The sequence below is a fragment of the Lithobates pipiens genome, unplaced genomic scaffold (genome assembly GCF_037356315.1).
Source record: "Lithobates pipiens isolate NorthernLeopardFrog02 unplaced genomic scaffold, aLitPip1_a1.2 Scaffold_16, whole genome shotgun sequence".
Classification (NCBI taxonomy): domain Eukaryota; kingdom Metazoa; phylum Chordata; class Amphibia; order Anura; family Ranidae; genus Lithobates; species Lithobates pipiens.
This window is the reverse complement of record NW_027507748.1, coordinates 60,066,349-60,094,313: the sequence shown is the minus strand read 5'-3', so window position 1 is coordinate 60,094,313 and position 27,965 is coordinate 60,066,349. Positions and strand designations below refer to the sequence as shown.

Genomic DNA, 27,965 nt, shown 5'->3' with positions numbered 1-27,965 from the left:
ATCTCATCCTTCTGGAACAACGATTCAAATGATAGAGTAGATTAGAAAACCGTGGACGTGGCACTTTCAGTTGAACAAGGAGGATTTTGTCTATACAGATTGGAGATATCAGCTGTGTTTCTTGAAGGTCCGGATTGGTGGTTAAAATTACAGGCACGTGTGATCTCCCAAAAAGAGATCTTGCTAGCTGGTAAGCCTCACTGGATCTAGTGGTGGAGGATTCTTTTTCTGGGTGCACTTGCTTCATACTCTGAGGGTGTTGTGTGTGGAGTCACCTAAGTGGATTGAAGTTTCATCTCATCCTCCTGCTTTTATATTTAATATCATTTTTGGACTATTCACGTTTTACTTTTTATTACTGTTTTTCATTTTTTTTGTGTTTATATCAATAATTTGTACACAAAAAAAAAAGTTTGTGTTATGGTGGTAATGATATAATTTAGCACTATTTATGGTATATGTTTTTCAGCGCAGCTTTCTTTTTTAATTTGTACACATAGTCGCATGACAAGCCACAGCCCATTGATTTCAATGACACCTTTTCTAATTAGTGGGACTTAAAATGGTTGTAAACCCTTACAACACACTTTGACCTACAGGTAAGCCTAGATTAAGGCTTACCTGTAGGTCCAATAAATATCACCTACACGGTTTAGGAGATACTTGCCGACAGAAAGCGGCGCGCATGCGCACTGAGCGCGGCGCTGTCAACGGCGAATATGCCGCGCGTGGCCGCTCCCGTGCGCATACGCGGGAGTGACGTCATTGCGGTTTCGCCGAATGACAGCGGCGGAGCAGCGAGGCCCACCGAGAAGATGGATGCACCGGACTACAGGGGACAGCGGTGACATCGCTGGCTCTTGTGTCAGTTAAGTGACACATAATGGACTACTATGCGATGCATAGTAGGCCATTATGCTTTACCTTTGCAGGGAATGAAAAAGGAAGTAAACTCATCAGGGTTTACTTCCTCTTTAAAGTGCCAGTGACTTCGAAAAGGTGCCTGCAGCAATTTGATCCCGGGAGTGTAAAGTTGGATCAAAGTGGTACTCTAAATCGCATGACTTTAGAGTCGCTCTAGTGGAAATAGAGCCTTACAGTGGTCTTGTGATCAGGAAACTGTTCTGCTCCCCTGCTATAAAACCCAGTTAGAGGGCTCCTGGGAAGGCATTCAGGTATGCTGGTGAACATAATTTCCATATGTAAATCTTGCGTACTAAATCGTACTAAGAAATACAAATTCCTTTGGCAGGTAAAACCATCCATTTATTTATTCTTTTTGTGTATCTAACTGCCTGGAGCGCAGCTTTAGTTGTAGCAACCATGGGAGCAGATTTCTTTTTATATTTTGTGGTATGCTTATTTTTCACAGGAGAGTTCGATCTGGCAGTGGCATTTCTATAATGAGCTCCGTGTCCGTTGATCAGCGTTTACCAGAAGAACCAGCAGAAGAGGAGCCTCCACCTATAGACAAGAAATTGCCCGGTAATTAACTTAAGTTGTTTTATTTTTTTGCCTTTGTAAGTTGGAGACTACAATCTTAAAAGTTTCAGTTTTGAGAAAATTGTCAAACTACTTTTAGTTAATGATGGAACTTTAGTTAATTTTGAAAGCAAGCTCAGAAATGTACGTCATGCATTTCTTAACTTGCATAAGCATAATTCTTCTTGAATTAAAATACAGTGTGTGTTTTATGGTATTATTTAAATCCTGTTGAGTTTTTTTTTTTTATATACTTTAAAAGCTTTGTTACCACTGAACACGCTGTAGATCTGTGGTAGTCACAACAGCAAATAGTGTTAAAGCAGAACACACTCTGAAATTGCAAGTTAAAAATAATAAGTGCATTCATGCACACTTGCAAACTATGCATCTTTGACTTTTCCAGAACGCCTCCTTGCTGCTGTTCAGACACGGTGCAGGACCTGGGATTCTCTATGACCTATTTGCTTCAGCTCTGGAAGCCTCACGGAGGCCCCTTTTTTGTATGTTCTTATTCTATTATATTTGTGCATGTTGCATATTTGTTCCTACGAAGGTGTAATCGGTCCCTCATAAGACGGCCATTTCCCAGTTAGTTGCACCCTGTCATTATCACTTCCCAGTGAATTATGCAAAAGGTAACAAAGATTTGCAAGAATGCTGAATGCACCCTTTGTAACTTGCAATTTCATTGTGTTTGCATTTAAAAAATATACATTAGTTCTGCTTTAAGGATATACAGCAGTGGCTTTGTGAAGGTTGGTGTTTCTTTAGCACCCCCTCCCTTGTTGAAGACTCCGCGTAGTCATTCCCCATACCTAGAAGGTGTGTTTTTTTTTTTTTTTTTTTTTGTGTTTTTTTGTTTTTTGTATAATCTTTATTTAGGACAAACTAACATGTCACATCAAACATTTCCATATAGACAAAACCATAAGCCAAGATGGACATTTATCAAATGTAAGGTAGAGATAATCAAACTAAATGTTAAAGTGGTGTTACGCCCCCCAACAAAAAAAAAAAAATTAAAAGCGAGCAGCTACACATACTGCAGCTGCTGGCTTTGATAGGACACTTGCCTGTCCTGGAGTCCAGCAATGTTGGCACCGCAGCTGATGTTTCCATCAGCTGCCAGATGCTGTCGCTGCCATTGTGGGTAAGGCTACCTGGCAGTGTAGCCTTACAGCTTCACGCCGGGAACCCTACTGTGCATGCGTGAGGCCCCGCTCCTCTCTCCTACTACTGGCCTGGCGACAGGAAGAGGAGGAGGAAGCCCTGTGGTGATGTCACGGGCCGCAGCCCGGACTCCCGGAAGTGGGAGCAGGATACCTGTCAAAGACAATTGTGGCACCGGAGGGGGAGAGGAGACAAATGAGCGGAACGTCCACTTTTGGGTGGAACTCGCTTTAAGATAACATCAAGGAAGAACAATGTGGGTTGTCTTACGGGGTACTATCGGGGCTTTCCCATTCGGGGAGTTAGGGAAGCCTCATTGGTAATGACACCAATTAGCATATCCATACAGCTATAAAAATAAATATAAAGGGACCTCGGCATGGTGGCCCAGCGGCTAGCACTAAGCCCGCGAGTGCTGCAGAGATTTCTAAAGTGATTACACGGTCACCTAGCCGGTTTAGGCACCAGGGGGAGGGTTGCCAAAATAGGCCTCCAATTAACCACCTCAGGCACTCCACCAATGCGGAGAATGCTAGATGATGGGGATAAAATGGTGCCACCCTCCAGAGAGGTGTGCCCCTCAGCGATAAGGCACTAGTGGTATATGACCAGCTTTTTGTAATATTGTGTTGTGCAAGTACCAAAGCATACACATTGTTCCAAAGATTAGAAGAGCGTGAGAGAGAGGAAAAGACCAGAGCTTACCTGTAATCTTGCAATGAAAGGTTTGGTTTTTAATTGTATTCTACTCAATTGTAACTTGAGTAGATTTGGGAAGAGGGGAAACAGTGAAGGTAGGGCAGTAGTTGTTTTACTATTATGTTGAGTCTTTCCTTGACCACTGGAAGGTTTTACCCCTCTTCATGACCGGAAATTTTTTTTGTTGTTCAGCACTGCACTATTTTAACTGTCAATTGCTCGGTCATGCAACACTGTACCCAAATAAAATCTATATAATTTTTTCCCCCCTAAATAGAGCTTTCTTTTGGTGGTATTTGATCGCCACTGGGGTTTTTATTCTATAAACAAGACTTAAATTGTTGAGCAAAAAAAATATATTTTCTACCTTTGTTTATAAAATGTAAAAATATATTCTGCTACATGTCTACAAATAATGGTGTGTATGTATATAATCTATATATTGGCATTTATGCAGCTATGAATGTAATACTGTACATCGTTCATGGCATTAATGACACTGGCTGGGAAGGGGCTAACTGCCTAACAAGTGTAATATGTGCTGTTTTCCCCAACAGGTCTGGCTGTTTTAACAGCCAGATCGCTAATCTGTGTACAAAGCCCTGTGTGTTTGTAAACACAGGGCTCTGTGCTGTTATTGGCTACAACCTATCAGAAGGTCTCAGCCATAAATCATTGGCCAGGACCTGCTGACAAAATCCCCGCTGTAGCCAGCAACAGCACAGGTTAGCAGGGGGGGTCCAGGAACCAGCTGGATGATGTACATGTACGTGATCCAACCTGCCTGTGCCACCTGTCTGCAGTAAAAGTACTGTGGGCGGGAACTGGTTAATACTGGTTCATGCTAACCATTTCCACACATGGTTCCTGCTGTTTCCTTTTATTGCTGGGGAAACCTAATTTCTCTAATGTAGTACCCCTTGTTTTATAGTCCCCAACTTCAAATGTCACTGCCCCACCTCTCCACCCTGCCCGTTCAGAGAATGCTTTGCATTTTCTGAATGAATGCAAAGCATTCTCTGAATGGCCCCCATGTCAACCTCATATGTCAAGAATGCTGCAGGGCAGATGCTTGGTGCTGGGCCTGAAAGCAAGTGGAAACCATTGGTGTAGCTGTGTCTGCATCAGTGATTTCCAGCTTCTGGAGCATCTTGACCGTGTGTGTGTGTGTGTGTGTGTGTGTGTATGTGTGTGTGTGTGTGTGTGTGTGTGTTTTGTTTTAGGGCACGGTTATTGACCAAGGTATGAGCAGGGGGCAAAGCACATCCAAGAAATCAGAATAATCAAGTTCCTAATAACTAAATGACAGAGGCACACAAGAGGGTTTTGTGGGTTGAAGGTAACGGGCACCTTGCGTTTCCTGGTCCTAGAAAATACTTGAATTTTGTAACGGCTGTCAGGTTTACTTGATCACTCAGCACTGTTCCACAGTGGCATGCTTTGAATTTGCTTTGTTAATTGGGCCAAATAGTCATTCGAGTTTGCCTAACCTCTGTTGAAAGTGTGTTCCAGGCATTTACTGCACTTTAAAGAGGAACTGCATTCTGCTCACATACTTTGTAATAAAAAACATATTTGCCATTCTGAAGCTTCCCTCCAACCACTTTGCATATTATTATTTTTTTTTATATACTGGGATTCTGTATTTGCCAATTATGCTGCAGAAATCTTCCTCCAATGAGTCTGGCTGCAACCACTTTTACTGTGGGCAGCTGAAGCTGCTGCCTCTTTGTGTGTCTGTGTAAATCCAGGAAGTAGAAGTACACCTCTAGCTCTGCAGCCCTTATTATTCCTCTTATGTCTCATCCCCCCTCCCTTGCTGGCAAACTCTCATGAGAGTTAGCTCTTGTACACACGGTCGGAGATTCCAACAACCAAATCCGTCGGATTTTGTCCGACGGATCTTGTCCGAAACTGTTGCATACACACGGTCGGACAAAGTTGTCGGAAAATCCGATCTTTCAGAACGTGATGACGTAATTTTGTTACGATGGGACTACGTTCAGGCTAGTAGCCAATAGCTTTGATGTAGGAATTTGATCTGAGCATGCGTGGCACTTTGTCCAATTCGGAATTCTCTACGCATGATCGGAGTATGTTCGATCGGAGCATTTTGTCAGAAAATATTTCCAGCAAGTTGGAAAATTTGGTCCGACGGAAACAGTCTGATGCAGACCACGCACAGTCGGAATATCCAACAAAACGCTCCGATCGGACACATTCCGTCAGAATCTCCGACAGTGTGTACAAGGGCTTAGAGAGAAGTGTGCATGATGTCTTAAGTCTAGGCTAATGACCAGACAAACAGGAAGTGGACTGTATAAGGTTTTTACTGGCAGAAAAAAAATGTTTTACTACCCAACAAGGGCAGAAGTTTTAATAGATGGAAAGTTGAAATAAATGACTGAAGTTCCGCTTTATGGTAATACTTCCTATGGGTTAGATTTTACCTTTCTGCCATTTAGTTTGGGTTATTGATTTCCCCCTTGTACTGAAAATACTGCCCTCCTGAACCTTATTCGCACACTCCATTATATCTGATGGTTTCAATAATTTTCCCTCTTCTCTGTTTTCTGCCAGTGACCTTTGAAGATAAAAAGCGGGAAAACTTTGAACGTGGGAACCTAGAATTAGAGAAAAGGAGGCAGGCTTTGTTGGAGCTGCAGCGTAAAGAGCAGGAGCGTCTTGCTCAGCTGGAACGGGCTGAACAGGAGAGAAAGGAACGGGAACGGCAGGAACAGGAGCGAAAGCGCCAACAAGAGCTGGAGAAACAGCTGGAAAAGCAGCGAGAGTTGGAACGTCAACGAGAAGAAGAGCGGAGGAAAGAAATAGAGCGGAGAGAGGTAGATCCTCCTTATGATCTTATGTCTTCAGCAAGCTTAAGTAAAACATTGTATTTGTGAATTTCAGTAGATCATTGCACCTTCATCCGGAACATTGATACAGACAATTATAAAAACTTGATAGAAATCCTGGTCCCTTACCACTCAAATATATACCGATGTTTCAAGCTTTCCACTCTTAAAGCATTTGCTACCCTCAAAAGTAAAAAATAAAGACTTGATCTTGTTCCCTTAAAGTATGAATAACAGCACAGTGCTTGTGCTGTGTCATGTTGCCCCTTCTATCACCTAAAATAACTGGCTGATCCTGCCTGGTTCTACCCGCCCCCCCTGTAAACTGACCACGGTTTATCATGGCTGCAGAGCCCTGACACCATGGTCAGATTATGTGCCTCCGTCACGCGTCAACCTCTGTTGTCCCCCCACCCCGTCAGCTGTATCAGTGCCCACCCTTCCCCTCCTGCAGAAATAACGGTGTTATTGTCTGGTACTCACCTGTCTTCCTTAATGCCAAGTTCCCAGTGTTTGGGTTTTATTTAACAAATAATGCTTTTTGCTCTCTTTTATCCTAGCAGCGCTAACTGGAAAAGATTACCTGGGGCTGCGCCAAACATGCCCCAGTCATGTGGGAGAATTGGAGCAGCCCCAGTTATTTTCCAATATCCTATCACAAAGGATGATGGTGCTCGCCCCCGTGTAGACCTAATTGATTTGAGGCAATCCCTCCTATTCTAGCAGCGCTCCCGTGACTGCCTGCCCATCTCCTCCTCCCCTCCTGACTGATGTCAGCAGGGATTCTCAGCCCTGCCTGCTGTAACTGTCAGATTGGGAGAGGAAGCAGCAGACGGTCAGGTGAGCGCTGGAATATAAGATATAGAACAGCATTTTTTATTTTTATTTTATAAAACGCATACACAGGGCACTTGGCATTAAAGAAGACCAGTGAGTGCTTGAAAATTACCAAGTTGAGTTACAACCAGTTTAAGATGAAAATGTTTTTTTCCTACATTAATTGCTAGTCCATAAACTTATTATTTTTAAACGCCTGTCAGAAAAATGAGTTTTAAAATGGTGTCGTTTTGGCTATAAATTTGTAGGTGCCTTCAAACATGTTGGAAAGGTGTGATGGAATTTTTGTGTAGTAAGGACCTCATTAGGTTATGAGGAAAAAGAGTAGGCAGAGCCTTGATGATCTGGAATCCTGCACTGTCTTGGCTTTGTTCCCGACAGCATATGTTGTATGAAACTTCCCGGAGCGCAGATCTAATGTGAGTAGGCAGCTTGTCTGGTACAGCTAATTACTATCAGGCAACAGCCAGAATGATCCAAGTGCTTTAGGAAATTAAGCAATGTTTTTTGACTTTAGTTAAAGGTGACAAGGCCAAATCTTAATGAGGATTGCTTTGTGCTCATCATACCAATTAATTCAGTACAAGTCTCTGATCCAACAGTGCATTGTTTGTGAACTTCACATGAAGTGTGTCATCAAAGTTTTTTTCTTAGAAATTGTGGTGGGATGGAGTCAACATGTTTTGGGACGGGGTCCACTGTGTGGACTAAGTTTCCAGTATGTGACTTTGTTTCCACCAGAAGTAAAGTGCTGGGAGGGGGGGGAGCAGTGCTGGGAGGGGGTGAAGTTGGGACTTAGTAAATGTGTTTATCACCCCCCCCCCCTACAATGGATATAGGCAGTGATTGCTGCTGTATCCACTGACAGCTGATCATTGTAACCACTAGTGTTACAATGTATCAGACTGTAATTTTCTGAATGCATTAGGAATCTCTATACAGATTCCATTCATTCGTGTAACGTTCTAAAGAGAAAATGATTAGTCCCTTACTCTGTCTCAAAAAAAAAAGATATAGGGGTCTGTTTGGACCTCTGATATCGCACCAAAGACCCCCCATCCCACCCCTGAAAAAAAGAAAAAATATAATAAAAAGTAAAACTCAGCGGGGGATCTGTCTGCTAATCCCCGCAGATCAGGCGGATGACAGGTCTGCTCCGCTGATGCAGAGTGGACACAGTCCGCAGTTCTTTATGGAGAGGTTGGATGGAAATGGACTGCCTGTCCATTTCCATCAGATACCATCCGAACCTATCTGCTGGATGGATGGGGCATGTCTTTAGCAGACTGGACTGGATCAGATGCAGGCGGGTGTAAACGGACACAGGGCATACACAGCATACCTTTTACAGGTGTTCCGTGCATCTCTGTGCAGGCAGTCCCATTGATGTCATTTGGGATATAGAATCTGCACGAACAGAGCCGTTGCTCCCAATTTTACTTCCATGTAGGTCTGCATGCATGTCCCTGAGCTCACACTGTCTGCGTTTTGGAGTCATGTACCCACACCCACATGGACGTCAGATTGGGAACAGCAGCTATGCCTGTGCAGCCGTTGCTTCCCAAATTACATAAATGGAACTGCCTGTACGGGGATGCATGGAACACCTCTGCATCCCTGTGTGCGTAAACGTGGCCCCCCCATGGTCCTCCATAGTATGCCATATGTAAACAATGCTTTAGTAGAAATTTTGCAGTAATTTTAATCTAAGAAAGTTATGTTGTGTTTATGTGCACTATTAATGATTTTAGTGTATTTTTAGGTTAGGCTTTTATATTTAGTAGGGATTTAGCCGGAATTTTGTAACATTAGCTGTGTTTTTATCTGTGAATAAAGGTTTTAGTGTATTTTTTGTAAATATATTGGTTTGATAATTTGCGCAAATACTGCGGGGTCTAAAAAAATCAGTAGCACCTTCTTTTTATTCTACTGGTCATGTGCTTTCAGAAAATATATTGTTTTGGGGGTGTTTGACAAACTGAAAGCTATAAGTGAAAAATAAAAAAGCAAAATTGAGCACAGGGCCTGGCAGCAAAAGGGATAAGAAAGCTTCCACTTTTGACAGCTTACATCCCCAGTGTTATTCACTGCTGGCTGCTAGAGTGTTTTCTACCTGTACAGTACCTGTACAGTGAGCAACGCATTCTGCTCTATTTTGTTCCTTTTCAACGCATATCATTGGTTTCATTCCTGTACTCACTAAATTCTAGCTTAGCCTAAATTATATTCTTATTTTTCATTTATTTTTTTAATGAAGGCTGGGTTCACATATACAGGTGCAGCTCATAAAATTAGAATATCATCAAAGTTAATTTATTTCAGTAATTCAATTCAAAAAGTGAAACTTGTATATTTTCTACAGATTCATTACACACAGTGATATATTCCAAGCATTTCTTTCTTTTAATTTTGATGATTATGTCTTATAGCTAGTGAAAACCCCAAATTCTGTATCTCAGAAAATTAGAATAGAAATGTTGGCTTAGCGAAAAGTAAGTCCAGGTACAGTATAGCATGCACTCAATACTTGGTCGGGGCTCCTTTTGCATGAATTACTGCATCAATGTGGCATGGCATGGAGGATATCAGCCTGTGGCACTGCTGAGGTGTTATGGAAGCCCAGATTGCTTTGATGGTGGCCTTCAGCTCATCTGCACTGTTGGGTCTGGTGTCTCTCCTCTTCCTCTTGACAATACCCCACAGATTCTCTATGGGGTTTAGGTCAGGCGTATTTGCTGGCCAATCAAGCACAGTGATACCATGATCATTAATCCAGGTATTGGTACTTTTGGCATTGTGGACAGGTGCCAAGTCCTGCTGGAAAATGAAATCAGCATCTCCATAAAGCTGGTCAGCAGAGGGAAGAATGAAGTGCTCTAGAATTTCCTGGCAGAGGCCTGGACTGACTTTGGACTTGATAAAACACAAGACCAGCAGATGACATGGCTCCCAAAATCATCACTGACTCTGGAAAACTTTTCATTTCATTTGAAAATCAAGGAGAGAGCGGGGGCAGGGGCGAGCAGCAGCTCTGTGTCATATGGACACATAGAGTAGGGCTATTGGGGGCACTAGTCAAGGGGGAGGAGACTGGAGTGCAAGCGGGGGGACCCTCGAGAGGAGGTTGAGGGCTGCTCTGTGAAAAAAAAAAAACATTATACAGAGCCGGTAAGTATAACATGTTTTGTTGGTGTGTGTGTTTTTTTTTTTTTTTTAAAGGAATCTTTAATACCACTTTAAAGATGAATGACAGACATCTATTTCAGTGATGTCCACTTTCTTTTGGGTTCTGTGCCGATCTTCTGCACTGTAAACATAGGAGGTTGGCAGCACTGCATGGACAAAATTCAGAGAATGCTTTGCATTTTCTAAATGGAAACAAAACATTCTCTGATTGGATGAGGTGGAGCTGTGATGTCACACCCTTCACCTCAAAGAATGTCTTGCATTCTCTGAATGGCCTCCCATGCCAAGTGGTCAACCTCCTGTGTTTAGAATGCAGCAGGGCAGCCACTTGGCACAGGACCAGGGAGCAAGTGCAAATACAGATTTTGTGCGCTTGGATGCCATTGAGAATAAACAGCATTACAATGCATAGTGACCTGGAAAGAAGTTGAAGCTCCATACCAAGCAAGAGGAGAAGCTCTCTCCCCCTGGGGGAACAGGGGTGCTGGTGTCCCAACTGACCCATCCAGCAGTAAACGGTATTGTAAAACATCCAGGTTTCTGCTCTTCCGACCTGACTGGTGTAGATGAGATGCTAAGCGGCCTCAGCCAGAGCTACTACACTAACAATTTCCCCCTCCCGGCGCGTTTTGACCCACCCACCAGGGCATAGTCCTAAAAGGCCATCGCAATGCACTGCAATAGGTGTGTTTCTGTAAGGTGCATCAAAATGCATATTTTGCCATATACAACAACACATGGTTGTCAAGGAGTCCTAAAACAGTTTTATATTGTCTCAACATTTTTAAACCAATGTTTAATACAGGACATATCCATTACACTAGATTAACAGACCACATCAGGTTTTCTAAGAGTACAACTGAAGTACAGTCATCACTGACTGTGGAAAATTTTGCATTTCATTTGGAAATTGAGGTCCCAGAGTCTGGAGGAAGAGTGGAGAAGCACGGAATGCAAGTTGCATGAGGTCCAGTGTGAGGTTTCCACAGTCAGTGATGATTTGTGGAGTCAGGTCATCTGCTGGTGTTGGTCCACTGTGTTTTATCAAGTACAAAGTCAGCGCAGCCCTCTACTAGGAAATTCTAGAGCACTTCATGCTTCCCTCTGCTGACCAGCTTTATGGAGATTAATTTTTCAGCAAGACTTGGCACCTGCCCACACTGCCAAAAGTAGAAATGCCTGGTTTACTGATCATGGCATCACTGTGCTTGATTGACCAGCAAACTCGCCTGACCTAAACCCCATAGAGAATCTGTGAGGTATTGTCAAGAGGAAGATAAGACACTAGACCCAACAATGCAAATGAGCTGAAGACCTCTATCAAAGCTATCTGGGCTTCCATAACACCTCAGCAGTGCCACAGGCTGATCACCTCCATACCACGCTGCATTGATGCAGTAATTCATGCAAAAGGAGCCCCAACCAAGTATTGAATGCATACTATACTGTACATGGACATACTTTTCAGTAAGCCAAAATTTCTTTTTTAAAAACCTTTATTTTTTCAGGTTTTTTTTTTGTTTTGGTCTTATATAATCTAATTTTCTGAGATACTGAATTTTGGGTTTTCACTAGCTGTAAACTATAATCATCAAAATTAAAAGAAAGAAATGCTTGAAATATATCACTCTGTGTAATGCATCTTTATAAAAGAGGAGTTTCACTTTTTGAATTGAATTACTGAAATAAACTTTTTAATGATGGTCTAATTTTATCAAATGCACCTGCATGTATGTCCGGTTTTGGTTCAGAGTCCGGAGGAATTTCCATTCACCAGTTAAGGTGCGAGTTTGACACTGAAATCTCACTTGAACCGGAGTGAAAAACTAACAGGGCCCTTTTAAATTTCGCACCACAACTGGCCTGCATATATGTGAACAGGCTTCATTGAAGGCCAGTCTGGTTCAAAACTCATCCGATTCGCATACATGTGAACCAAGCCTAAATATTCTATTTTCACTGAGACAAACTGACTGAATTATTGCCACATCTCATTTGTGTGCATGGCTTTTTGTTAATGATGCATTCGTTTTCAGAAAACTGAAGGCATTCGAATTTCCCTGTGATTTTTAACAGGCTGCAAAGCGAGAACTTGAGCGTCAGAGACAGCTGGAGTGGGAGAGAAATCGGCGTCAGGAACTCCTGAACCAGAGGAACAAGGAACAGGAAGACATTGTTGTACTGAAGGCCAAAAAGAAGACTCTGGAGTTTGAGCTGGAAGCTTTGGTAAGTTCTTAGCTGACTTGTAATCTTAAGAAGAGTGAGGTCAAATGAGCTGAAAAGATCATTATTTTTTTGCCTGTCCATTGTGTAGAATGACAAAAAGCATCAGCTGGAAGGAAAACTTCATGACATTCGGTATCGGTTGACCACACAGCGACAGGAGATTGAAAGTACGAACAAGTCCAGAGAGCTGCGGATTGCTGAAATCACACACTTACAACAGCAGCTTCAGGTGAATATATTGCTTTATTTTTAAGCATTATTTTTTGTATAAAAAAAGCAATTTTCCAACAAAATTGGTACTTCATCTTTTGCATTAAGTAGGATTATTAAAGAGGAGCTCCAGGTTTCCCCCCAAAAATTTTAAGTCAGCAGCTACAATCACTGTAGCTGCTGACTTTTAATATAAAGACACTTGCCTGTCTAGGGATCCAGCAATGTCCTCACCCGAGCCAATTCTTCAATCGGCTTCTGGGGCAGGCACCGGCATCTCAAGTAAGAGAAAGTGGCAGTGAAGCCTTGCAGCATCATAACCAGTTTCCTTACTGTACATGCATGAGCTGCGTCGCACCTTGTGAATGATCCCATAGTCTGTGATTTGTCCCAGAAGAGTGCTGGGGAAGGAGAGGGGGGCTGAACTTCCGGCTCAGATCACTGCAGGGAACGAAACTGGAGGTTGGAGCGGGTACCTGTCAAAGCCAGCTACCCCCCCCCCCCCCCAAAGTGCCAAAAGGGCCGGGGAAGGGCGCAAACCAGTGTGCATATAAATCAATGATTTTTTTTTATTTTAATAAAATGATTTTGGAGTAAAAATCTATCTAAAGTAAATTTTCTATTTAAAGCGTAGGTCCAGCTGAAAAAATAAATAAAATTAAGTCAGCTACAAACACTGTAGCTGCTGACTTTTAATAAGCACACTTACCTGTCCAGGGTGCCTGCGATGTTGGCCGCCCGAGGCCATTCGAACTAAGGGAAACAGACAGTGGTGCCTTGCAGCTTCACTGCCCATTTCCTACTGCGCATGCGCGAGTAGTGCATCGCTTTGTGAATGGCCGGCTGTGTTCTGGGACACACACAGTTCCCAGAACACAGGGAGCCCCATTCCCCAGAACATAACGTGAGGAGGAGAAGGATGAAGATCTCACTGAGGAGTAGGAAGTAGCAGATTAGGATGATCTGCCTAGCAACAGCCATTTCGGGTAAATAAAAACATCTTATTTTTTTCAGATTTTTAGGAGCATTTTTAGGTCCGCCTTTTTTTTTTTTTTTCATGGACCGTCCGCTTTAAGATACATTAATAATTTAGTTCAGCATGAAATTCAGAGCTGTATATTCTGCAATCTTTAAATTTTTGGTAAAATCATTTAATGAATCTAAGCTCTGCAAGCTGAGATAACATGCACTGCATTGATGCATTCACACAATTTTACAGTAACTATGACGAAGTTCAGGAATATTCCTTTAGCCCCTTGTTTTGCAAATCTATGTACACTACAAACTGTATGATTTGAATTGGTTTTAATATCACTTTTTTGCTAACCTGACAGCTTATTATTCTAAATAGGAAACCTTTGTTTGCAAATATTAAATATTTTAACTACCAGCATGAATAAGTCCCTCCATTTAAAGAGCACTTTTTCTGGCAGCGCCTGTTAGCAGGCATCTACTCATCTGCTGCCGCCACGTCCCTCACCTTGTTGCATCACTGCCGCATCACCAGCCATCTCATTAACCGGTTCCTGACTGGCCGCCGCAGTTATACTGTGGCAGAATGGCTCCCCTGGGTGAGCCGTCGTAGCTGTACGTCGGCCCTTTAAGTCGCTGCTAATGACCTTTATACAGTAATCGGTGATCAAATACCACCAAAAAAAAAGCTCTCTTTGTGGGGAAAAAATACGTCAATTTTGTTTGGGTACAACGTGGCATGACTGTACAATTGTCAGTTAAAATGATGCAGTGCCGTATCAAAAAGAAAAAAGAAAAAAATGGCCTGATCATTGAACATCATTTAAATCAAATCCACCCTGGTGCAAACAAGCGCAACTTCCCATTTTTTGGGTGGAGCTCTGCTTTAAAAGCACTTTAATAAAGTATAATGAAAATGTTAAATGGCAAATATTTGTCTGTTTTCTCAAATTGTAATAAACTTCTGTCCTCCAAGGGATCAAATAATTTTTGTTGTGTGGAAAATCTTTGCAAATAAAAGTACAGATTGACTGCAGTATCTTGAGGCTGCAAGATTCTTTGGTGATCACATGACCAGAACCTGACCATTGGTCATGTGAACTGCATCAGAGAAGAAAAAAATGTAAGGATGCAGAAAGGAAGAACTTTTTTATTTTTATTTTTTATACATTTATCGCCATTGTTTTCTGGTACCTATTCCCTTATATGAATCTATGAGCAAAGTATGAAGACCATTTTGTATGATTTGTGGGATAATGTGCATTTTTAGCATTTAGATTTCTATAAAACTGTGTAAAAAGTAGCAAATCCTAAACTGCTTTCCATATTTTTTTTTTCCACAGGAGTCTCAGCAGCTGCTTGGAAAATGGATTCCCGAGAAACAGTCCCTAAATGACCAATTAAAACAGGTTCAGCAGAACAGTTTGCACAGTAAGCCTTTACTTTCCCTTATGTACAAATATTAGCGTTATTCTGGCTTTGCAGAAAGGTGTCTCTTTTTACACACCCAGCACTTGGCTAAAAAGTTTCATTTCTGCATGGACTTCTTCATTGAGTACATCAGTAGTAGGGATGCAGTTGGCTATTGTTCAGGTGTGTGCGGGTTTGGGTAAAGGGGGTAGATCTAAGTACAGAACATTTTTTCAATTTGGCATATACCCCACAGTTCTGCTGTCATTTTGTTGCAGTCAGAATGTTTTGATGTAGAGGTTGGTTACACCTTCCATGCTACCTTGACAGAAGTATGTGGCATGATGTACACTTTCCACCTTGGAAAATTTGGAGTACAAAATAAGACAGTTACTGAATGAACATATATATATTTATAATATTTGTAAGAATACACCTGTCAAACATTAGTACCTGTTTATAGCGGCATCCTCTGTCTTCCTCCTTCCCAAACTAGGGCTTATGCCCACTGCAGCTCAAAAAAGATGCTTTTACAGGCATTTATTATTATTATTCACAATTTATATAGCGCCAACAGTTTACGCAGCGCTTTACAATGTATAGGGGGGACGACATAATTACAGTACAATACAAAAGGTACAGGATGGCCCTGCTCGTAGAGCTTACATTCTAAAGGGAGGGGGTGGTGGTACATTTAAGCTTTTATTTCAGCTTCAAGTTTTTGCTTTTTTGTGCTCTTGTGCACGTTTTTTTTTTTTTCCTTTTTTTTAAGCTCCTTTTTGAGCTTTTTTGATCATAAGCATTTTTTTCACAAACCCTCCCAGATAGTATTTTCTGAATCACCTTATAAACAAAATGAAAAAAAAAAAAAAAAAACGCGCGTTTGTTGGGGTTTTCTTTCTGCCTGTTGGAGCATATGTCTGAATACGCCAAAGGGTGCATATACACACTGGCTAACATGGGGGGAGTTTCTGGGCAGAAAAAATAAGAGCTTTAAAAGCCTGTAGGAGCAACTTCTTTGAGCTCCTTTTGATCTGCAGTGTGCATGAGCCCTTAGGATTGCACACTGCAGCTCAAAAAAAGCTGTTTTGTTACAGGCATTTGAGCTTTTGTTTCAGCTTGAAGGAGCTTGTGCTTTTTTGTTCTTATGTGCACGTTTTTATTTTGCTTCAAGCTCTTTTGAGCTTTTTTTGAGTGTAAGCGTTTCCCCCCCACAAACGCTAGATAGTATTTTCTTAACCAATGTATAAACAAAAAGCTGGAACATACATGTTCACGCCTTTTTTTTTTTTTTCAAGCTTTTGCAAGAGTTTTTTATTTTTTATTTATTTTATTTTTTTTCTAGCTCTTTGGGGAACTATCTCCCCTCAAAAATGTGAGTTTGAAGTTTTTTGTTTTTTTTTTCCTGCCTTTAGGAGCATATGCCTGAAAAAGCCAGTGTTGCATGGACACATTGGCTAACATGGAGGGGATGAAAAATTGAGAGCTCAGAAAAAGCTCAAAAGCCTGTAGGAGCGGCTTCTTTGAGCTCCTTTCAGCTGCAGTGTGCATGAACTCTAACATGAACTTCCAGCTTGGATCAGGCTCTCAAAACATAGTTGGGTCACTTGACCATAGTACTCGGAACTACATGTCCCATCAGCCATTGTGCTAGTGGTAATGTAACCACCTCTCGATTGGTTAAACTTATCTGATGCTGACATGCACAGTCCACCTAAAAAGATAACAAAATGCTCTCTATACTCGATTAAATATAAAGGGTTTTTTTTTTTTTTTTTTTTTTTTTTTAACTTTGTTGCTGAGCATAAAGCACCATAACAGGCACCGTTCAGTCATAGCCCTGGGAGGAGGAGCCATCTGTGTGTTTTCAGCTTGGATTCCCTGTTTGTGACAGAGCAGGTAGCACCCTCATGTTGGCATGTAGCCGTATTCCTTGGTGCAGAATACCCTGCAAAGGAGAGGAGACGGTTCAAAATCTGATAACATTGGCAGCAGTAAGGAGACAGGATAAAAATTGAGGATGTGAGGAGGTTTAAACAAAAAAAGCAGCATATTGTTGAAATCTGCAAGAGGAACACAGACGGTGAGGGGCGGGGGAAGCAGTGTGGGTGTTTTAGTGTGTTCCTTTTCCACAAAAAAAAAACAACGTGTTCTAATACTTGCCCATTCTAGCAAAAATTCTAAATATCAAAAAGGCAGTATCTGCACTAGACAAAATTTGCCAACATAGGGGCCCACCTTGCTTTGTAGGGGTTCAGTGATTTCCCCTGAAAAATTAATGTGGTTGTAAACCCTTACATATACCTAGTGAAGTGACTGGCCAGGTGATACACAGCAATGAAATAAATCCTCCTATATAAGTTGTACCTGTATATCTGCAGTCTTCAAAGTCCAAAACTTTTAAAGCGTGTGTGAGCTATAAGACAAAAAGGAGCGGAGAGCTGAAATTACACTCTGCAGAGCTCAGTGAAGTGAGCTCTGACAGCTGATTGACGGGAAAGGACAAGCCCCCCTACACACAGCAGGCAGAAACGCAGCCGAGGCTGTCAATCTGCTGGAGCTCCCTCCTTTGTCACCTTTTTTCCTCATGGTGTCAGGAAAACTTGCCAGAAGTGATTCATGCTGATAGCAGAGGAAGGAAACGGCAAACAGGAATGACACTTCGTGCTGTTAAGACAATATGCTTTTGCTCATATTTTGTCTGAGGTTTACAACCACTATAACTAAAACAATATATTCGCATAGCTGTGGAGTGTGGACATACTTCAATAATTGTAATTTTTCTGGCCTGTCCCCAGGAGATTCCCTCCTATCGATGAGAAGAGCTTTGGAAGCCAAGGAAATTGGCCGTCAACAACTCAGAGACCAGCTGGATGAAGTGGAGAAGGAAACCCGAGCAAAACTTCAAGAGATCGATGTATTCAATAATCAGCTAAAGGTATCGGCTTTTACACACTTCTTTCTGTTCTCCTTTCTTTTCTTTTCTTTTGTCTTCACCGCATCTGCTAAAACCAATTTTTATTTTTTTATTTTTTTTTATCTGACACTTCATTTTACAATTTTGTCCTATTGTGTTTTGTTAATTTTTTTGCATGTTAATCACTGCTGTTTTAGAAGAGATGCCACAGTTTAGTGAAAAGGATAAGTGCACCTTTGGAACATGTTACATGTTCTCTCTGTTTTTTAGGGTGTTACATGTAACATGTTCCAGCTCCTGCACCTTCTCTCCCCGAACCCCCCCTCCATGTGACAGCGCATGGTGGTTCCTCTCCCCCATCCTGTGTCACCTTTCAAAAGTAGAACAGTTGAGAGATAATCCCATAGATTTAATCAGAAGCACAAAGATTTTAGGTTTTTTTCTTTGTCCGATCAGGATTGCACTGTTTCTAGAGGCCATCCTTTATTTTTCCAGTATCCAATCAGAACAGGGAATGGAGGTCATTACTTTGTGTTATTTTCTCCCCTTTGATTTCGGGCTCAGTAATTGCAAAGAAACCCATTTTTTCCTTATTTCTTTTTTTCAAATTATTTAGAAATTCAGTCCTATATTCCCCTCATCTTGATTCCTTCATCCCCTTACGTGCGGTGAATGGATCAATGCTGTAGCTGCTGACTTTGATAAATGCCAGTCAGTGCAAGGGCATAAAGAAAACAATTGTTTACCATGTACCTTGTTTATGCTACAATGCTGGTGTGTTGTGCAATGCAGTGCTGAAAAATGCAGGCTTGCAATGTTTTTCTGCAGCACATGGATGTCACCATATGGCATTGCGCTGCATCACAACGCACCATGCTGTGAATACATGATTGAGGTGTCCTCATAATACAATTCAAATAAAGAAAGAAAAAAAAAAAGTAAACATTGCGATGCTGAAACACGCATCAACCACCCCCTAAAAGCCCCATACACACGATCAGAAATTCTGCCAGCAAAAGTCGGATGTGAGCTTTTGGTCAGAAATTCCGACCGCGTGTATGCTCCATCGGACTTTTGCTGGCAGAATTTCAGCAAGCAAAAGATTGAGAGCAGGTTCTCCATTTTTCAATCGGAAAATGTTCTGATCGGAAATTTCCGATCGTCTGTACAAATTCCGAAGAGCAAAATTCCTACGCATGCTCGGAAACAATTCGACACATGCTCGGAAGCATTGAACTTCATTCTCTTGGCTCGTCACCGCATTCTTGACGGTCTTAATTTTTGTGTGACCATGTGCATGCAAGCCAAGCTTGAGCAGAATTCCGTCTGAAAAACCATCCAAGTTTTTTCAGTTTTTTGCCTCGCCTACCAACAACATTTTAACACAGAGTACCAGAAGAGTTTAACCACTTTAGGACCAGCCCCTTTCTGGAACTTTTTGTTTAGGAGTTTAAATTTGTATTTTTTTTTTTTTTTTATAAAATTACTTACAACCTCTAAAAAAAAAAAAATATATAAAATATATCATTTTTTTTTTTTTTTTCCTAAACGGAGACCCTAGAGCAGTGATGGCGAACCTTGGTACCCCAGATGTTTTGAATGCCAACACTGCCCTAGAGAATAAAATGGCCGAAATTGTGTTTCTTTTGGCCAGCTTGGCCCAAATGATTTATTTGACGTCCATAGTAAAACCTGGAGTTAGATTTAACAGTACCCTTCAGTTGAATCACCAGAGCCTAATAATTTTGGAGGGGTTTCTTAATTTTGGCAATAGTGTAGGCGTGGTGATCAGTTTCCCACAGAATTTAGGTCATACTGTGTACCTTGCTTGCTAAAGCCTAGGCTCCTTTGTTTAAAGTGGAGTTGCCCCCCAAAAAATAAAACCACTTAAAAATCTTAAAAAAAATCAAAAAAAAATAATTGGCAAAAAAAAAAATTTTTACTCACCTCTAAATACCGGTTGCTAGGGGGTCCCTCGTAGTCTGCCTTCTTCATTGCCCGGGCTGGTGACATCACTTCCCCTCGCGCCGCACATTCACCTGGGACCTGTCACGTGTCCCAGGTGACTGTACGGCGTATCACGGCGCCCTGCGCCGCTCGCGCATGCGCAGTGGGTGCCCGGCTGTGAAGCCACAGCCGGGTGCCCACAGTATGCATGACGGCGCCGCGAGCGGAGCGGGGAGCGAGGGGGGGGCTTCGTTCCCCCGCATCGCTGGAACCCGGGACAGGTAAGTGTCCGATTATTAAAAGCCAGCAGCTGCAGTATTTGTAGCTGCTGACTTTTAATTTTTTTTTTTTAGGGGGTACCCCACTTTAAAGAAAACCAGTTTCATATTGGAAAGATTACATTTTTGTGTGATTTCAGTGTTCGGTAAAGTGTTTTCCTTTCCTCCCCTTCAATATAAATTACATTTTTACCTTTTTTTTATGCATTCTTTGTATCTCCAGATCTCCATCTAAATTGGGCAGTTTCAGTTGGTTGAATACGTTGGATTACCTAGCCTCCCTGCCAGCAATTTACCGAGACTGTTTGTTTTTTATTCTGCCTTTTAGGAACTGCGAGAAATGCACAGTAAGCAGCAGCTGGAAAAGCAGAAAGACGTGGAAGTGGAGAGGATGAAGCTGAGAGAGCAGGAAAGGAAGATAATTGAGCTGGAGAGACAGAAGGAGGAGGCTCAGAGGTATGTACCTCACTCTTCCCTGCATCTCATTTTATTTTATTTTATTTTTTGTATGATATTTTATTTAATTATTTTTCCTGCAAGGCAGATACTTTAAATAAAAGTTTATTTACAGAAACATCTCTTCATTCACTGCTTTACCAAGCATTTCACAATTAGAATAGTTTAATGTAATTAACTTTATAATTCTGTCTTTATATTGCATTGATACAAGATATTTAGTTGGCACTACAGGGCAGTCACAGCTCACTATTGGTGGCACGGTTGTGGTGATGTGCAATAGTAGTCCAAATATCAGGAAGAGTTTGCATAATTGCATGCTCTGTAAACTGTTTTAGTGCTCTTTAGACCCCATTCACACCTGAGCCTTTTGTAGCTTGAAGCCTGAAGCTACAAAACGCTAGAGGGGAAAAAATCTATTATTCTCAATGGAGATGGTTCACATCTCCACTCCATGTCGCCTGAAGCCGAATGCCTGAAGCTCAAACAAGTTCCGGACCCTTTTTTGTCGCTTGAATTGAGCAGATTTGGGCATTTTTCTTCTTTTAACATTGGTGACCTTTTACCCTGCAGAAAAACGCGGCAAATCGCGGTAAAAAACGCAGCGAATCACAGTAAAAACGCCGCAAAATCACTGTAAATTTGCGCGATTTTCTGCTTGAAAACGCTACGCTCAGGTGTGAATGCAGCCTAAGGGCCAATTCCACCGTGCAGAAAAAATGCTGCATTTAAACAAATATTTTATGCATTAAAGGTTCTTGCTGGCAGAGCTAGAGTTCGGTCATGTGGGCAAAAAAAAAACCCTGCTGCGTTTTAAACATGTAGTTTCTGCATAGAAGAAAGATCCTGCATAAAATACACCCCTATAGTACTTGTTTGTACATGTTTGCACACGTTTATGTGCATACATGAGTGTATTCTGCAGATATATGCAAGATCAATATATGAAGAGACACCTACTGATAGTTAGAGATGATCTCCCAACGTGGACTGAACTTTTTATATAAGAAGGGAGCTGCGTCCATAATCCTGGAGCAAAAAAAAATCAATATAGTTGCCCAGCATTCTGGTTAAACTGTAAATACCATCTATAATCGGCCTACCAGGTGGATTGGATGCATTTTTATGTATTTGGGGATGTTGTAAAAATGATGTGTAAGGAAAGGGCCTGAATATAAAGTGCCACTCCTGTTTAGTTAGGATTTTCTTCTCCAGAGACTGATCTAATCAGCCTATGTGGGTTCAATGGATCCCCAAGAAGTATTTCATATGTCATCTTATCACCAAGCAGCCTAGCTGCTTCTGCCAGGTACCCTTCTTTATCCTGGATACCAGTCCTCTACCCTCATCTGCCTGTCTGATCGCAATGTTTGGATTATCTTTTAAAGTGATTGTAAAGTCTTGTTTATTATTTTTATTTAAAACAAAAAAGTTATACTTGCCTGTTCTGTGTAGTTGGTTTTGCACAGAGCAGCCCCCAATCCTCCTCTTCTCAGGTCCCTCTTCGGTGCTCCTGGCCCCTTCCTCCTGGTGAGTGCCCCCACAGCAAGCAGCTTGCTATATGGGGTCACCTGAGTCAAGCCAAATCTCCCTGTATCCATTCAGACCTGAATGCATGAACCACCCTGGCCCTCTTTCTATCCTTGTTGGCTGACTGACTTTGACAGTAGCGGGAGCCAATGGCGCTGCTGCTGCGTCTCAGCCAATCAGGAGGGTACAGTCCCAGGGTGGCTGAGACACTCATGGATATGGCTTGATAGAGATGGGGCTCAGCTAAGTAATAGGGGGATTGAGTGGGGCTTCTGCACACAGAAGGCTTTTTATCTCAATGCGTAGAATGTATTAGGAAAAAACACTTCTGACTTTACAACCACTTTAATTGCTGGAGAGGCTCTTTCGGGGACATGTATGAGGTGTCATCTTCTCTAGCTTTCAGGCAGACTTTCTTGAATTCCGAATACACCACCTCGTATAACGTGGGTATAAAACTGCCTTTCGCCCCATATATAGGTGTAATACGGACCTTGGTCTGAACAGAGTGTATTTGGATCCTTTACTTGCATATCTGTTAACATTATTGGGTCCCAGGCAAAAATGTTTGTTATATGCTCCCTCTTACCACAGTTCTTCCAACATAAACCTAGCTGCCTCATGCTGGTTAGAAAATTGTTGCTCATCGTCAGTACTGATACGATCACTCAAAACATACTTCTCTAGTAAAGATAAGAAGGTTAGAGTGTTAAATTACGGGTAAATGTTTTCAAGTCTACAAAGACCCCAAACAAGTTAAGAGGTGCAAAATTCAAACCCTTACGGAGCAGAGCCTTTTCTTTCTCACGGCAGATGGGTTTAGTCTGGATTAAAATGTGTTTTTACACATTTGTAGGCATATTTTAAATAATTACTATAATTATACTTTTGGTATTGATTACAATTATGCCTTACTGGAATATTCCAGCCATCTGTTTCTTTAAGCATTTCAATACTGGGAACTTATACCCCATTCCTGCCCAGACAAATTTTCAGCTTTCACTGCTCACACTTTGAATGGCAATTACTCAGTCATGCAACACTGTACCCAAACAACATTTTTTATCACTTTGTTCACACAAATAGAGCTTTCTTTTGGTGGTATTTATTCACCCTTGGGTTATTTATTTTTTGGGACATAAGTAAAAAAAAGAGCAACCATTTTTGAAAAAACAACAACACTTTTTAAGTTTTCTATTAGAAAATTTTGCAAAGAAGTAATTTTTGTTCATAAATTTGGGCAACAATTTATACTGATACATATCTTTGTTAAAAAAAATAACCCAAATAAGTGTATATTATTTGGTCTGTGTGTGTGAAAGTTTGTCTTCAAGCTATGGTGTAAATCATAAAAAAAATTGATCACACATGATGTACTGCTGGCCTGTCTAAATTTCTTGAGGCCCTGAAATGTCAGGGCAGTATAAATTTCCCCCAAATGACACCTTTTTAGAAAGCAGACAGTCCTATGTATTTAGTAAGAGGCATGGTGAGTTTTTTGAAGTTACAAGTTTTTCCACAATTCTTGGGAAAATAAAGAATTTTTAATTTTTTTATTTTTACGCAAAATTGTCATAATAGGTTATTTCTCACACACAGCGTAAGCTTACGTCCAATTGCACCCCAAAATACATTCTGCTACGCCTCTGGAGTATGGCGATCCCCATTTCTGAAAGCGTTCCAGCGGCTCATGAGCCACTCAGAGCACTGTCGTGAGACAGCCAGCCGCCGGCTGAAGAAAAATACCAGGGTTATGGCTGATGGTTTCAGCCATAACCTCAGTAAACCATTTTGCGAACCGCAAAGTGTGTGTGTGTGTGTGTGTGTATATATGTATGTGTGTGTGTGTGTATGTATTGTGGTTGACAAGTGGTTAATTGTGGGACTGCAAAAGTTTTGGTCAGTTGAGAAAGGGGTCATCTCCCCCGAAACGTATCAGCCTTCCAACCGCAGCAATACTTTAAACTGCGGAAAACATTGGTGTTGCCCCCCTTGTCACCAACTAAAGTCCTCCCTCCACTAACTATAGAGCTCCCCCCTCAGTACAGACCCCTCCCTCAGTATAGATCTCCCTCACTAAGAACAGACCACCCCTGCCTCAGTATAGACCTCCCCCCTCAGTATAGACACCACCTTTAGTGCAGACCCCCCATCAGTATAGACTATAGACCCCCCCTTAGTGCAGGGCCCCCCCATCAGTATAGACACCCCCCTTAGTGAAGACACCCCCATCAGTATAAACTATAGACCCCTCCTTTAGTGCAGGGACCCCCATTAGTGAAGACACCCCCCTCAGTACAGACCCCCCATCAGTGTAGACGCCCCTCTCCCCTCCCATAGCGCCTCCCATAGCGCCTCCCACACATGTCCATCTACTTATAATAGAGTGTACAGACCTCAGAACAGCATGGACGGACGTATACACATAGAGGTATGTGTCTCTCGGGCACCTCCCCCTCCTGTGTGGATGTAAACAGAGGAGGAGGCGGCTCCACTGAGGGACACGGCAAGAGGCGCAGACCATCAGAGCAGTGGTTGGTGTTAGCGGTGCTGCTAGCCACGGGTATCACCTCAACCGTCTCATGTTTGTGTGTGTGTGTGTGTGTTTTTTTTTTTTTTTTTTTTTTTAATAAACTAAACTCTGTGGTGTTGCTCCTTCTTGTGTCTTTCTACATGTGGAATAGAAGACAATCCCTGGTATTATAAAGACTGGTGCAGACAGATTTTGCAAAAGTCTCTTGCGTGCATTCTAAAAGTGGCACAGTGTATGCCAAATTTTTATATACCTGTATAGAACTTGTACTTGAATTTGGTGTACTTTGTATGACTTTTAGAATGCATGCAAAACACTTGGAATTTGCCTTTAAAAGCTCCACTTTGAATGTGGTACAGGCATTGTGCCACAATGTAAAAGTTGTGCATTTTAGAACTACCTGAATAATGAGTCGCTGTCGGAACCAAAATGCCTCATGAATTTGGCGCAACACATTAACGCCAATAAAGTGCCACATCAGCGTTATTGAACCCCTACCCCCAAAATAGTCTGTGCGCTTGCACACAAATGTTCTTTTTGCTTTCTCTTCCTGGGAGATCTACTATCAACTGCTCCCCTGGGCGACGGGCTGGATAACCTACATCCACTGGTTCCCCAGTCTGGCCAGCGAGCAGTGCAGACCACAGCTACACACCAGGTTGGCCGCGGCATAGCCTCAACAGACAGAGGCTGGCCCACGAGTTATGTGTATCGCAGGGTCAAATACGACCAGGCTCTGGTCCAAGTTGCAGCGTCACCTGGCCAACAGCCCCCTACTTTGGTGGTGAGGGGTTCTGTCTGGAGTAATACCCACATCCATGGAGTGGCAAGTACAGTCCACCCTCTCCTCCTTTGTGCAGGGTGGGGTGGAAACTGGTACCCTCCAGGGATGGTTGGACCAGCCTGCAGGTTTCTCTCCTCCCATCCTAATCCCTCAGTTAAGCTGGACTTCTTCCCCCCCATCACTCCTCCATCCCCCCTCTGGGAATGTTCCCTGGGGGGGGGGGGGGGCTCATGTGGTAGTGAATGCACTGCCTTAGCAAGTAGGGGATGCAGTACCTGGGGTCTGGTGGGAGTCCCAGTTAGAGTTGCCACCTCATCCCTTTAAAAACAAACACATATGAATTACACAGGTCCTGTGGCTGATTAAGGTGGTAATTAAACTCACTTGGTGCACTATCTGCATTAAATTAGCCTCAAAACCCTTTGCAATTCATATGTGTTCGGGATGAGGTAGCAAACCTAGTCCCAGTGTAGAGGGCACAGCGGGCACTCCTGTGTGGCTTCCCAGACAGTCTGCCAGCATTTTGCAGTGTTTAGCGGCCATTTTCCCTTGGTTTGGTTTTTGGGCGGCGGCAATGTTTTGTGTGGTCCGTGACATCACAGCAGCCATTTTGGTTTTTGGCCAGGGGCCATTTTCCTTTGGTCCAGCGAGATGCTGGAGACAGCTGGAGCCATGCAACGGGGCTTGGGCCTCTTCCTTCTCCCAGATATATGGACAGCTAGCACATATGGCGCTCCTCTGGCTGGTAGTGGTGAGTCCTTGGGGGTCGGTCTCTTCCTCTCTGGGGGCAGAACCTTTGAATAAGGGGTCATGACCATACTACATGCATAAATGTATCACTCTCAATTTGACACTTGGGGCAACGATCAAACCCAGTAGGATAGATTCTCAAGAGCCTTTGAGGAAATGTAAGTTGAATATACCTGTGTCTAGCTGATATAACCAAAGGAATATATTGCTGGATCCCTTTGTCTCAATCCTCAGAGGCGAGGCAGTCCAATGTTTACTTTGCTTCAGTGATGTATTAACACAGGAGCAATTGCTCCCTGTGTTCATTCAAGAAAGGAAGGAGGAGAAGACGGGATGATGAGATCCTGGTGTTTTGGTGCACGTGGAAGGCACAGGCATACTGTGACGGACTGCCTGGGTGCTTCAGTCAAGATACAGCTGCCTCCACTCTGGAACAAGGTATTATAGCTGAGCATTGCACAAAACGAACTAGACCACACTAGCTTGGGTGCAAACTAGAACTGACCCTTTATTGTAAATTTATACCACACAAAATTAGACAAGACTTTGATCACATTATCCTAAACAATTCAAACTTTAAACTGTAATATCATCTGAACATCTAACCATACATCTAATCAACAGCCAACGGTAAGCTAATCAACAGCCAAGCACCCAGACACTGCTTTGATTAACCACTTGCCGACCGCCTTCCGCATATATACTGCGGCTAGGCTGTGTAAACCAACATACCTGTACGTCGGTTTGTGCATGTAGTACTGCGGGCACGTGCTCGTCGTGGATCTGCCTTTGTAAACAAGACGGATCAGCATTCTGACGGGAGGATAGAGAGAGCAGCTGTTCCTAGTGATATGTAACAGAGATCTCTCTCTACTCCCAGTTAGTCCATCCCCCTGACAGTTAGAAACACCTCCCTAAGGAACACTTAACCCCTTGATTGCCCCCTAGTGTTAACCCATTTCCTGCCCGTGCCACTTATACAGTGATCAGTACATTGTTATAGCACTGATCACTGTATTGGTGTCAGTAGTCGCCAAAAAGTGTCACTTGGGGTCAGATTTGTCTGTTGCAATGTCGCAGTCCCCCTAAAAATCGCTGTTCAACGCCATTACTAGTAAAAACAATAAACAAAAAAATTACAAATCCCTAAATCTTTCCCCTATTTTGTAGACACTATAACTTTTGGCAAACCAATTGATATACGCTTATTTAGATTTTGTATACTATGTATACTTTTGTATACTATGTGTACTGTATACTGCTACAAAAATATGTAGCAGTATACATATTAGCCTAAACTCATAAATACATTTTTTTTTATATATATATTTTTTTGGATATCTTTTATAGCAGTAAGTAAAAAAAAATTGTTGTTTATTTCCAAAATTGTCGCTTTTTTGTTTATAGCACAAAAAATAAAAAAACGCAGAGGTGATCAAATACGACCAAAATAAAGCTCTATTTGTGGGAAAAATACATACATTTTGTTTGGATGCAACGCACACACAATTGTCCGTTAAAATGACAGATCGCAAACAATGACCTGGTCTTTAAGGGGGTAAATCCTTCCGAGGATGAATCGGTTATTCAGGGAGTCCACCACAGACAGTCTGGCAACAAGCCCACCCCTGAGTACACCAAGTACATTACACATGTTGTCTTTCGGGTACGTGTGCAACTTGTCCCCTAGAAAAGCCATCATAAGAAACCGTGGAATTAA

The 27,965-nt window shown here is 42.2% G+C and overlaps 1 protein-coding gene across 4 annotated transcripts in view; it reads left to right on the top strand.

Moving 5' to 3' along the window:
• Positions 1–27,965, top strand: part of ITSN1 (intersectin 1) — a 249,840-nt gene that overhangs the window by 95,353 nt on the left and 126,522 nt on the right. For all 4 annotated transcript variants that reach the window (XM_077479948.1, XM_077479947.1, XM_077479949.1 and 1 more), the window contains 7 exons: positions 1,373–1,485; positions 5,935–6,197; positions 12,309–12,458; positions 12,547–12,687; positions 14,984–15,071; positions 17,849–17,988; positions 20,521–20,648. In XM_077479948.1, the coding sequence (XP_077336074.1) occupies positions 1,373–1,485; positions 5,935–6,197; positions 12,309–12,458; positions 12,547–12,687; positions 14,984–15,071; positions 17,849–17,988; positions 20,521–20,648 (1,023 nt within the window). The remainder of the gene's footprint in view (positions 1–1,372; positions 1,486–5,934; positions 6,198–12,308; positions 12,459–12,546; positions 12,688–14,983; positions 15,072–17,848; positions 17,989–20,520; positions 20,649–27,965) is intronic.